The sequence below is a fragment of the Excalfactoria chinensis genome, chromosome 8 (genome assembly GCF_039878825.1).
Source record: "Excalfactoria chinensis isolate bCotChi1 chromosome 8, bCotChi1.hap2, whole genome shotgun sequence".
NCBI classification, from domain to species: domain Eukaryota; kingdom Metazoa; phylum Chordata; class Aves; order Galliformes; family Phasianidae; genus Excalfactoria; species Excalfactoria chinensis.
In genome coordinates, this window is record NC_092832.1 from 7,317,352 (window position 1) to 7,330,628 (window position 13,277).

The 13,277-nt window shown below is 40.5% G+C and overlaps 1 protein-coding gene across 1 annotated transcript in view; it reads right to left on the minus strand.

Moving 5' to 3' along the window:
• Positions 1-11,177, minus strand: part of CRB1 (crumbs cell polarity complex component 1) — a 90,396-nt gene extending 79,219 nt beyond the window's left edge. Inside the window, exon 1 of the mRNA XM_072343163.1 lies at positions 10,964-11,177. Coding sequence (XP_072199264.1) covers positions 10,964-11,039 — 76 coding nt within the window. The 5' untranslated portion in view covers positions 11,040-11,177. The remainder of the gene's footprint in view (positions 1-10,963) is intronic.
• Between the last annotated feature and the right edge of the window lie 2,100 nt (positions 11,178-13,277).

Consider the following 13,277-nt stretch of genomic DNA (forward strand, 5'->3'; position numbering starts at 1 on the left):
CAAGGCAAATATATACAGGTGATGCTTTGAAGGAGGGAAAGCACTGTCAGTACTCCACGGTGAAAATATTTAGGTGAGAAAAGCATTACCACTATCAGCAAAAGCAAGTGGAGATATCTAGGTTATATTTTGCAAGGATACCATTCCAGTTCCTAATACCCTATCAGTAGGATGCAGTACTGATCTAAGCATGTGGTGTGCTAATTTCTGACAAGCACACTTCATCAGAAGTCAGAGAACAGGAATTCCAAAAGCCTCTTTCAGGGTGAGGTGCTATTCACCTTCAGAGTAGTTTCCAAATGGAGCACTGATCTCACAGTGAGCCTGTGAATTTGTTGTGTGTGTGTGTGTGTGTGCTGTGCTTTGTCTCATTTCAGTTTGGAGAAGCAGGAGGGGGGGAAAGGCCTATTAGTGATCTCTTGAGCAACAGCTGAAGAAGAGTTTTTCTTGCCTAAGGCTGAGATGTCTTCTCCTGCCAGTGCTCACACCTCAGCCATCACGTGCCTCTAGACATTGCTACATCTCATGAATCCTCCTGGAGCAAAGGCTATAGGATGCCATGTTAGTGACTACAGAGAAGGTGTTGATCCCTTTGAAGAAGGCAGCTGAAAGTTGTCAAATAAAATGATGTATGAAGGTAGTCCTTCCAGTTAGCAACTGAAAACCTACTCTAGGTTTGCCTGTATTTAATGTAGGAATGAATAAATAATCATATATATATATATATATAATATGTATAATATATATTGTAATACTATATATATTAATATAGAAAATAATAATTTATATATGATATATAATATATATGATATATATAATATATATAATATATTAATATATAAGAATATTATAGATATGTGTGTGTGATATATTATATATATTATATATATATAAAAGAATATATATATATATATATATATATACACATGTACTGTGGATGTCTCAATCTCCTTACAAATCCAGAAAAGTATGTCTCCCTTCCTCTGTATAGGCGTATGTGTGTATAGCATGAAGTGAGAAATGTAAGGTCTACATTAGTAGAGCATGGAACAAGGAGACTGTACTCAGCTGTCCCACTGCAGGAGATGTGTTTGCCTTGCCCTTCTCTAACTCAACTTTTCCATCCCTAAAATTGAGATGCTGCCTGTTCACATGCAGTGGTGCTCAATCTGCTTATACTTTGTGACACACATGAAGCGCTTCACTAGGAGAAGGCTGAAGGTGCTTTTTTGGAAAAAAAAAAAATGCAATTCAGCACATTTGCAAGGAGAGGAAAGGAGCCTATTCCTTCATCTTCGTGTGAATGTGTTGGTTTTTGGCATGTTCACAACTTCAATAATTTGAAAGTCAGGAAAATTCTTTGAGAGAGTGTAAGCTGAAACTCAGTGTACAGCTGCAAGTGCTGGGAGGACAAATGATTTTTACAGGGTGAATTGAACAACCTTGAACATGAAAGCAAAGCCCTCGCTATTAGCACAGGAAAACATTAAGATTCCAAGATTTCACTTGAGAAGCTGAACTAATTAGGGAAGATTAACAGAAATGAGGCATGTAATAGCTGGAATAGGGCATGACTGCACTATGAAAGGCTGAATCACTGGGCCTCTCATCAAGGTTAAGATCTGAAGAACATGACTTGTTTTATTTAAAGGCAAGTGGCGAGTTTTGCAGGTGTTCCTGGGGCAGCTGAACAGTCATTGCTCTGTTCTGTGCTTCCCCTGTTTGATTCTGCCAGCCTTGATGTCAGGGTATGTTTCTGATTGTGGGGATTTGCTTTCAGGTGTATATTTACATTCCTGTTGCTCTCCAGTGGATCTGAAGAGGTATAGTCACTGACTCTGTAATAGTTCAGTAACACAGAAGAGATCTGGGATGTTTTTATGAAGCCAGTAACTGATTTTTCTTGTATCATTTTATTTTCTGTATTTATTTTTTTAAGTTGGGATCTGAAATATACTCTGCAGTCTTCTTTTCCCACTTTATTTTTCATTTCTCAGTCTTTCTGTCACTAACTGGCTTCCTACAAGCTCTAATAATCTCTTAATTACTGAATGGTAATTGTCATTCCAGAATTGGTTAGACACATTTTCTAATGTAGTCCCGTAAATGACTGCCACACCAGGCACAGATAAACTGACAACGTTTCACAGAACAGAATCATGGAACAGATGAGATTGGAGGGGGCTTCTGGAGGTCATCTGGTTCAACCCACTTACTCAAAGAAGTATCAACTAGAGCAGAAAGCTCAGCATGCACTTGCCATAATTATTTCTTTTAAAATCCCTTATTTTTTGGAAGCCAGACTTACTGTAAGCATGCGTAACCTCATGCCTGTGCTTAATGGAAGTGCTGGTGCTCATGAGTGACTGCAGAAAAGATGCAGTCATCCATGAAGAACCAGCATTCCTTGGCCTGATTTAGGGACACAGTATAAAAGATGAGCAGGGCTAAAAGAATACAAGAGAATCTGTCACTCAGTTGTCTGGATGTTTATAGTTAATAAAAGTAAGGAAAGAGTTCTTCTGCCTGTTGTAAAGATGACCCCACAAGTCTTGTGGATGCATAATTAAATAGCACTGGCAAGTTGTCCTGTAGGTTTCCTTTAGAACTGTGTGTTCTTTTACAACCCCCAACATTACAACCTCTTCCTTCTTTCCACTGCTTGTTGAATCACCAGATTAGTCTGATGGAAAGACTTTTATCCAGATTCCTCAAAGGTGTTTACAGCCAACCCTTTCTTCTGTTTAATCCTATTCAAGATTTCCCCCTAAACTCCTTTTTTTTCTGCTCTAGCATGGACAAAGGCAGAAGGTCTGGGATGTCTACTTTTTCTCTGGGAAATTCAGTGCTCTTTGGAAACAGCCATTTGAATGCAGAAATAGCAATTGATTTTAGGCATCTTACTCTTCTTGCTCTTGTCCATGTGCTCCAGGATGTGTAGATGTTAGACTAAATTGAATCAGACATTTAAGACATGCTCAAGAGAGAACAGTACAGATAGTTCTTGTTACATCAAGCAGAGGGTGTTTTTACACAGACCAAGGCATGCAAAATGTTCAATACCATTAGTAGTGAGTAAAGAAATACAAACGTCAGCAGTGTTTAATGTGAGAGAAGGGATGTGTTCAGCTGGAAAGTCTGAAATAGTGCCTATTACAAAATGTGGGCCAGTTATATTTCTTTTTGAAGTTGCGTTGTAGAGGCACCTATTTTCTTTCTGCTCTCATGAGATATGCTGTTTCAAGCAACCATACAGGTAGTGAGGAAAGTTTTGGGATTATTGTTTCCACCAATTCATTTCTTAAATTTTCCAGTATTTTAGGATAGGAATAACATGGAGTTTTAATTTCAACTTTAACTACTGTTTTCTGGGCTGAACAGAGACAGAGCCTATAGGAGCCACACACATCTTCCCACTCAGTATCTCTGATGTAATCTCAGATACATTGATGTCATTGTCTGGCTTGGTGCATCCTTTCTCTGCACTACAGCTATCCAAGGAAGGCAAGGAGCTGCTGGAGAAGAACAGCTACAGTTTGCACTGCTGTACATTATATCAGATATCTCCAGTGTTTTTGCCCTTCTTGCAATTCTGGGAGCCAGCTGACTCTAAGGGGCACTGTGTGCTACGTGGCCAAGTGACTAGTCCATTGCAATCAAACTGCATCTTATGTGGCCCATACTCAACATTACCAGAACTATGCATGTAATTCACAGCTCTGCTAGACTCCCTTCTTCCATCAAGAGGATTACATGCATAGTTCTGCAGACCTGTTGCTGATAACAGACCCTGCTCTCTTCTTTTTTGCAGTGTGGTAACAAAGCTTAGCAAAATACATTTCAAGGTACTGCTGCATACAGATGTCTTCTCAAGGGCAGACTTTTATTGAATCCTGTGCTGTGATTAGTCCATCAGTGGAGGTTACTTAACTTGTTGCAGTTATTAGATCCCTATAGAATGGCTGTCTAGTTCTTTCCATCCTTGCCTTGACTCTCTGTCAAACTGTTGTTTTCAAAGTTTTTGCGTTGCAGTCAGATTCTGAGGCTTCCTTGCGGAAGGAAGAGCTAATGAAGTGCTCTGTGCTATCCTTGCTAGGATTCCCAATGAGGGAGAATGGAAGCTGTCAAGGACAGTGTGAGCAACGTACACTGCCTTTCATCTACTCCTATAGCTCCCTGGGCAGCCTGGATGTGAATCAGAGCAGCTCTGAGCTTAACTACTTTGGAGAGCAGTCAGCTTTTGGCATTCCCACAACGGAGGAAACACAGCAGTACCTCTGAGAAATGAGGTAAGGGGAATTTCAAGCTATCCTGTCCCTAGCTGAGTCCTTAGGCTGGGCTATGCCAGTAAGTGTGCTTCCCAGAGTCATGCTCTCAATCACAGTGACTGAGAGTACTTTAAAGGAATGCATCCCGTTTTTAGACTCCCTGACTAATGCAACTGAAGATGCTTTGTCTATCTCTGATACTCCAGGAAAGGTTAAGGGAATAGGATCCCAGTATTCTGAGCCTTGGGCAGCCAAGCAGAGCAGTGGAAATAAAGGGCTTCTCCCCTAAGCATCCATCCAGGCCACAATTATTCCAGCACAGCATTTCCCAACAAAGGCTGTACCAGGCAAGAGCACTGCCTGGGCACTGCCTCTGAGCCTTGTCTGCTGGAGCAGGGATGTTGCACGCAGCGGGTTGGCAGCCCATGCCCCTTTTCTACCCACAGAAATATTTAGCCCTAGAAATATTTTGCTTTCTGTCCCTGTTGATGAGATTTCAGGCAGGCAGAAGCTGCCCTAACCCTGAAGTTGCAGCAGCCACCGCCGCAGACTTGCTTTGTTGATGCCTGGAGAGGACTGTGTGCTGCCTCAGCCCCCAGGAGCCCCGTAGAGCTGCAGTGGCAGCTGCGTGGTGTGTCACTGCCTGCCAGGCTGCCCGCGGAGTGCCTTGTCACTTGGTGTCTTTGTCAAAGGGTTCTGCTGACCCATTTTATGGCCGAGCAAAATATAATCGATAAGAAGTAAACAGAAGAGTCTCGCTGGGAAAAGGTTTCTCTGAGTGTTTTGCTGTTTGCTGCTCTGTCGACTTTCACGTATTATCGCACCGTGAATGGCTGTAAAACGAGTGCAGTGGGAACTGATTGGTGAAACATGTTGGTCTCTAAAACCAACAAATTAATCTGTTGTAATATCAATCTATAAAATAATATCCATAGCTGGTCTGTTTGCTGCCTACCCTCTGTGACTCCAGATGAGTCAATTAGGCTTAAAGCCTTCCTGTAGAAGGTAATGTTAATATCAGGGCCTTTCTTCCTCTTCTGAGCCACCACAAAGAGTAAAAGGAATAATTAAGGTTGCTTGGAGATTGAGGTAATCTAAATGATTTTATTTATTTATTTTTTAATGCTAGGACGTGAATTGTAAAGAAAACAAAAAGAAATACTCTTGAGAGGTCCCTGCCTGCAACCCCCTGTAGTAGGATTAAAGGCACTTATACATCTGAGAAACAGCAGTCTTATTGGATGGAATACGCTGTGTATCCAGGGTCGAGGGGAACAGACTAATGTGCATAGCTTGGTAGTTGACGCAATAGATACATTTGTTTGTATTTTATTCTTCAAACTTCAGGTTTTTTTTTAAAATATGAGTATCATTTAAACATTGAGCTTCTCTTAGCTGAAACATCATAGTGACGAGTTCCAGAATGATTATTTATTATTGCATGTTAGGAAATGTCATTTGAGGTTCCTAAGAGTATTCCTGGTATCTGTTTTGATGCAGTTCTGGTCTTCAATCAAGTGTTTATAAGGAATGAGGAGCTGGCTGCAAAATTAAGGTTCAGAGGGCAGTCAGTTTTGTATTCCTCCATAGGCTTTTTGCCTATGTTCTATTGTTCTATTGGTAATTCGTTCATTAGTCTTTCCTTGCATCGTGTTGTGAATTTATTCAGTGTCCTTAAATTGCAAGTAAAAGGAAAAATAATGTGATTCAAAAATCTGGAAGTCACAGCGCCGTGGTTTCTAGCACCAAGGCTATCTACCCCCATAGACATGAGTGCCTTCAATATTTGGAGTGCCTGTTTAAATACCAGAAAATTAAGAGTACATACTTGCTATCTCAAAGGCTGGGAGTGAACTATTTCCTTGCTGAAATTTTAGCAGTGATGTTGTGGACCGTGCACCAAGCAAGGCTGGCACAGGGCTGCCCCTGCTTGGATCAGCACTAATCCTCAGTGCTGTGCCATCTGCTCACCCTGCCCAAGAGCTGTTCCCAGCTGGGCCTGGTCATGGCACAGCCTGCACATCTTGAGGCTCCAGTGCATTGAAACCTGAGCTGGTGCTGACTACCCCATCTGTGTCACACCAGCTGTAATCAGCAGTCTGGATGCTCTCTGGCAGATATTTATCTAATCTGTTCATCAAAAAGCTCTGATACAGAGATCTGATTATCCTACAATTGGAAAAGTTCACTGCAATCTCGCCACTGCTTGTGGAATCTATGACTGCAGAGTGCCTGCCCTTTGGAAGGTCATGGCAGCAGCGATGGATGTTGATTGCTATCTCTTTGGTATAGGAAACACTGTAATCACACCCTCCCCCAGTCTTCTCTTGCTGTGACCCTTTCTTATAGGTGACATCTTTCTAAATGTCTCCCTACTTCTGCTGTCCCTCTTCAGCATTTCCCTGATTGCTTTTCTTTCTTACAAAGCTGGATATATTCAGTACTGAAGGGTGCACTGATTGCTCACCCCTGTCTTGCATGTCATTTTCCTGTTACCACGTAGCAGTAATATATTTGCCTTTTCATACAGCTTTTCAGTAGGAAAGTATTTGAGTGTTTCAAGATCAGCTGTGGAGTCTGTGTGCAACAAGCTGAGCACAAGTGACACACACCCTTTTGCCCAAGCTCTTTTCTTTCCCATCAATCTCTTCCCTAGTAGATCAGTCACAGGCAGCACCCAACTTTGCAGCTGTGGTGTTGTTGAAATGGTAGTTGTAGCCTTAAGGGTGCTTGTAAGAACTGGAATTAAGAGGCTCAAAAACAAGCGTGGTGGTTGGGATGGTTTTTTTTTTTGTCATGTTTATGTGAGTGGAACAAGGTTGATGAAGTTACTTCCTTGTTTAAAAGTGATAGGCCTTAATCTCACTTAGGATGCTAACAGGCTTCTAAATAAGATTCCATTTTTTTTATATACAACACGGGAACAATGTACAACAGCTAGAAAAGAGGGAAAGCTGTAGTACAGCTGTAGTGGTGCAGCACTCCTCTGCAATAATGAGGACCTGCAGAAGTACAGCACTGCTGTGAATGCATTGACTGCATCTTAACAATACTCCATTGGAAAGCTACTTGCATCATTGATTGTGCAGGAGGGACTAGTGGTATGAGCAAAACCACAAATCTCTTCGCATTAAGAGCTTTATTCCTAACACAGTAATTAAGTATTAATTGGAAGTTTGAGTAATGGGAATAGTTGCAGGAAAATAAAAGAGCTTGTCCACAGGGAAAACGTGTGTAGTGCCAGCATCTCAGAGGAGCAGAAAAGGATTGCAGAGGAAGCTTGAATGTTTTGTTTACATTAACAGCAATCACAAATGAAATTCCATTCGTAACTTATTAACATTTTGGGGGAAAATCATGTATGTGTATTGAAGGCTTAGATCCACAGCAATTGTACTTATAACCATGGGCACAAGGCACAAATGAATTGATAGGGCTGTAGCACTATTCTCACACTAAGGGAATGGGAAAAGACTACTTCACAATTTTACAATGGCCATTTTAGACTTCACCTGAAAGTAAAGTCTTTCCAGGTATTTTGCTGATCAATATACCAACTAAAGTAAGAGATGCTTGAGAAGCTTAACATTCAGGAAGATGGTTCTTCTCTATAAGATCCTTTAAACAACCTTATTGGAGATAAATCAGCACTGTGATATTCTCTAGAACTTGGCTGCTGTTTCCTTCCGTAAATCCAGAAGTTGATTGTTACTTCCTTCTTTCATAAATCTGATTTATTGATTGTCAAAAGTGGATGCAAATAGCAGCTGAAAAAAGAGGCAAAATTGAATCAATTCTCTGGTGCATCAGGCAGCAGGAACTGTATCTGGTGTAAATTCACTTCCAGGAAGCTAACAGATGAAGTTAGAGATGCCCAGAGCCCATTCTCTTTAACACCCCAGCAAAAGGGGACCTTATAGTGACACCTTAGAAAGTGAGTTGATATTTCAGGCTGTAATTCTGCATCACAATTAAATGTCAGATGTTTTAATACATGCATAATTAAAACAGGAGAAGGAATTACTGCTTTCTGACACCACTGGGTTTATGTCTAACATTTCATTTGAAACAGGAGCACAGTTTGGATCATCACACTGTCCTGTCACTGTACAGTTTGATATTGTGTCACTAATACTGATAATACATGTGAAGCATTTTTACACAACCTGTGGTTTCAAAAGGAACCATGTGTGACAGGGCTGTTATATAATACCTTCAGCTTTATAGAAGCATTATTTGCAACCAGAGGTCTCTAATAAAAGCTTATCGTCTACTTAATGCTAAATGTTGTAAAGAAATTAGAGAATATTTTCTCATAATATACACTCAGGTACACATGAACTATTCTACAAATGAGAGATAACATATTTTAATATGATTGAACAATTTGTTTAAATTTCTTTAGTTCAACCTATTAATTTCCTGCTATATTACTTAGAGTGTTTTGGCTTAATATAAGAACTTTCCTGCATCATGCTTTAATTTCATTACAAGTGTTATGGAAAGACCTGTTACCCTGTAGTCCTATCTGGATGGGCCTCCTTTCACTTCCGTGTACTGCTCTCCATCTCAGGAGTGTGGATGAGCAGGAAGAAATGTTATAATCCAATGCTTTAGATAGTCTTGCCTTCTAAATACTATTTATTTCCCAAGTCATTTAAAATAGATAACAATGAGAGACTTTATGCTGGACCTGTGATTAGAATACTCCGGGGAAAAACTAGCCCAGTCAAGTGACTTGGAAAAGAAAAATGTCATAAAATTTCCAATGATATGATGTTTATACACATCAAAAACCATCTCTGTTCTGCTTCACATCCTTCTGTCTCAGTCTTCCTGAGCTTTTCAAATACTATTTTTCAAAGAAGTAAGTAATTACAATCAATTCTTCTGCATAGACCTGCTCTGCCTGTTCCCAGTTTTTATCAATAGAAACTCAGCAGTTCCAAGTGACGTACAGACTCCTGAGAGAGAATACCCATCAAGGTGATTACGTGCACTGCATAGATACAGATGCTCCTGAGCTTGATTCTGGCTGCTGCTGTAACCACTCTGTGCTGGTATATCACGTTATATTACATCAATTTGTAACAGCCATGAGTGTACCTAAGGAAAAGTGAGTCCTCAAGAGTGAAAAGCCTGTAGCTGGAGACTGGCCATATGGCCATATCCCAGAGAAAAAACTCATGCCACCTTTGAAATGTCACCCAGCCAGCTTCTGTGTTAAGGAAAAGGTGTAATACAGCATATCATTACTTTCTCTCCTTTGACATCCTATGTTAAGCAAAGCTCAACCAAAGCCAAGACGTGTAGTTACCATTTTGTGTTTCAGGGTTCCTGGGGGGCTTTCTTCTTGTTTACATCCTAGCAATGTTTTCTTTGTGTGTGATGTTTTCAATGCGACCTTTCCAATTTTATAAGCACCTATTTTGTTACCTTCCTTCCCACGGCATTTATTTTGTTCAAAATTCCATGCCTCACGTATAAATGCAATTTAATTATCACAATTCCTGCTGCTTCCTTGTAATTAGGCAGCAGAATCTGTTTCAGACTTTCTGGTTGTTCATCTTATAGTAGACTGGTTTCTAAAATTGCTCTTTATAAGTGCAGGATCTATTCCCTCTTTCCCAAAAATATTCTCTGAGATAACTCAGAACATTTTGTCTTAACAGATTCACATCAGTGTATCCCTAAAGAAGAAGGGCAAGAATAAAGCCATTTTTTCTGTGACATCTTGTATGTCATTTTTACTACATTTTAAAGTAAGTATTTTTTTTCTGTGCCTGTTGATTTAACTGCATCTGTTTGCTTTTCAGCCTCTAATTTAGCTCAGGCTGTAAACTGTCCAAGTAACAATTTGAGTGATGCGGCAACAGAAGGTGACCCAGATTACACAACACTGTACGCTAATGCCAAGTCTTCTTGTTTAATGGCAGCTGCTCAAAGCTTTGTCTTATTGCAATTCACATTCAGCGTACTCAAATCAAACAGCCTCCTCAGACAGACACGCATCCTGCCTGTCTTCATTTTGAGCATGTTTAAGAGCTGCTGCTTTACATAAACATACACCAGCTGAGGCCACTTAGCCTCCTTGGCTTGGATTTAGCCAAGATCTCTCAGCTCTCTGAGAAAATGTCCATTCCCAGCACTTTGCATACTTCTTTTTTGGTGGAAGTTTGCTGTAAATATTTTCTCTATTTAAAATAGCTGAGTTTTCGTACTTTCTCAAATATATTAGTTTTTTCAACAACTGATTCCCTTAGAGTTTAAATCAGAAAGACAACATTTGTATCATAAAGCAACATGTACTGCTAAAATACATACCTTGTACTGATTTAGCAAAATATTACATATTTAAAACAGCTAAATTGAACTATACCGGATGAATAGTATCAAAATGCAGACTTCATAGCTAGAATTTTATCACAACATTTTACTGCTGTGCTTTCAATGTGTGAAACAGAAGAATAAAAATGCCTTCATTCTTCTTTTGAGACCAAATACAAGTATGATGATCACGAAAGCCATCACACAGTGAATTTATGCAACTTAGTTTACTAGAACCAAATCTTTTTGGCATCTCCATCAAATGTTTAAAGTCTTCTGACAACAGAAGCTTCCTTAGACTGGAAGCGCACATCTTCCAGTCTACCCAGAGGACACGTCTGAACAATAAGAAAAAGAACCAATCTTACTTTTTAAGTGGAGGAGCAGCAAAAAACTGAGGTAGAAGATGAATAGAGAGTTAATTCTTGAGTGAGCCATATTCATCCTGATGGGACATCCTCTGACAAGTTGTCTCTTCTGGTGCTGATCCTCACGGCTTTCTCCTTATCTCCAGCACTAAGGTGCTACCAGCAGTACCGAGCCCACCACAGCCCATCGTTGCCCGTGGCCCTCAGCAGCCTGCTCCCTGCAGACTTTGATTTGGAAGGCAGTTGTTCTTGTTAAGGTTTTACTTCAGCAGGTCCGAGTGATTTTTCAAACCTGGTGCAGATTTGTGTGTGAGCTGGACTGGAGTCTTGCCTGGCTGTCGGCAGCCGGAGCGTCACAAACTGTGCGGTGTCTGGCTGGCAGCAGGGCAGGCAGCGCTCTGCGCTCGGGAAGATAAAAGCCTCGTGCATCATCCTCTGCTAAAGCTCCATTACATCGCATTCCTTCTGATTCAGAGTATGAACCCTTCATGCCTTTTCACATCAAGTCTGCTAACAAACACTCTGTGTTATCTGCGCTCTTTTTCCTGTATCATACTTCATTAGCAGATGAAATAAGAAGTCCAATTTTCAGTCTTTTTGTAGTCATTTGTTAGTTTATTCGTTTCCAGAATCTCAGTTAATTTGTTTGTTTGGGGGGTAGGGGGTCATTGTGGTTTTCTTGTTTATTTGGTCTTTTAAACTGATTTTAGCTTGCCTAGGGGTTTTGTTGAGGTTTTCTTGTTTATTTTGTCTTTTAAGCTGGTTTTAGTTACTTTTGCCATTCCCCCCCCCCCCCCCCTCCCCCAATGAAATAGCATAAAAACTGGGTGCTGCTATCAGGACCTGTTCTCTCCTTGTAATTTTGAAGTAGGGAGGCCTTTCATTTGTGAAGTCAGTTGGATGTGTAAGAGAAGGGGATGGTGCCAGGGGATGGTGCCACTTCTTTCTGGCCACAGCTTCCTTTAGTCAGCTCATTGATGCACCCTTGTGCTGAAAGGAGCCTCCCCCTGGCTGCTATTACTTCCCTGTTGCACTGCACAGGTGATGCCCTTTCTGCCCAAAGGTGCCTCCATGTCTGATGCTCATTAGCTGACTTGCAGCTTTGTTCACAGAATGCAACCGAATCGTGCAAATGTGTGCTGATGTTTAAGTTAAGCAGTCTGAGTTGCCTTTCGGGTAGCCTAAAGAGGATGTCAGGAGAGCTGCTTTTTCATTCTGTTTGAAACTTTGCTCCACCTTTCTCAGTGTCTGTTTCAAATTTTTCTTTTTCCTGATGAGCAATTCATATCCCAGCATTTAATGATGAGCAGACTAGATTAACTTACCACTGCTCCAGTTCCTAGAAATTGCTGAAAGAGAACGTAGCTGGTACTTTGTGAACATTGTTTGCATACACTGGAATGTAACAGCTGACTGTATTTTTGATACTTTCTCAATATATCTTCATTTCAATGAGATTCTGCAGTTAAATAAGTTGTAGGCTGTGCCTCTTGCTCAGAGAAAAGGTCTTGTGTCGAGCATTTTATTTTACCTAAGTGCTGCCCTTTGTGTTCTGATTGCTTCTTTGCTACAGTTACAGTGCAGCGTGGTATCAGATTGTACTCACCAGTGTCATGTTCTCTAAAATATTTTGCTGTGTCTCTGGCAGGCAAACTTCATCACCTGAAATCTTTTGTTGCCTGATACAAGCACAGTTTTCAACTTTCAGATGGCAGCAGCACTAATTAGTGGCATGTCTTTTGCCATGCTAGATGGTGAGAATGTTTACAGCAGCAAGTTAAAGTGCAATTTCTATTAAGGTTATTCTGTGCCTTCTGGGCCAAATACAATTACAGGTGATTTCCTTAAGCAGTTAATCTTTTCTAACCTGCAAAATGCCACAGTATTTTTTAATCTAAGCTCTAAAGTGAACAGGACTAGTGAAGGTAAATATTCCATATAAAATGTAAAAATTCCCTTGAATGTAGGCACTTGTGGCTGATTCACCTGAACTTCTGCTTTATAATAGACTTGCCGTTGTTTTTTGATTGTTTGTTTGTTTATTCTACTAGAGTCTTTGGTTTATTTGCTAGTATTCAGCCATGCTCCTTGTTTTTATCATCTGTTAAGTACTTGCCAAATTTCATCGCAGTTCTGTGTTGCTGTTCACCGTTGGTAGAATTTCACTTTCTGAAAAACCTATGAAACATGAGGGCATGAAATCACTCGGTTGTGATGTCCCTCGGGCCTTCAAACCACTAGCAGACTTCTCAGCCTACACTGGTTCTCACATTCAAGCTGTCCTGTTGAATTCAGATAAACATATGAAAGATGC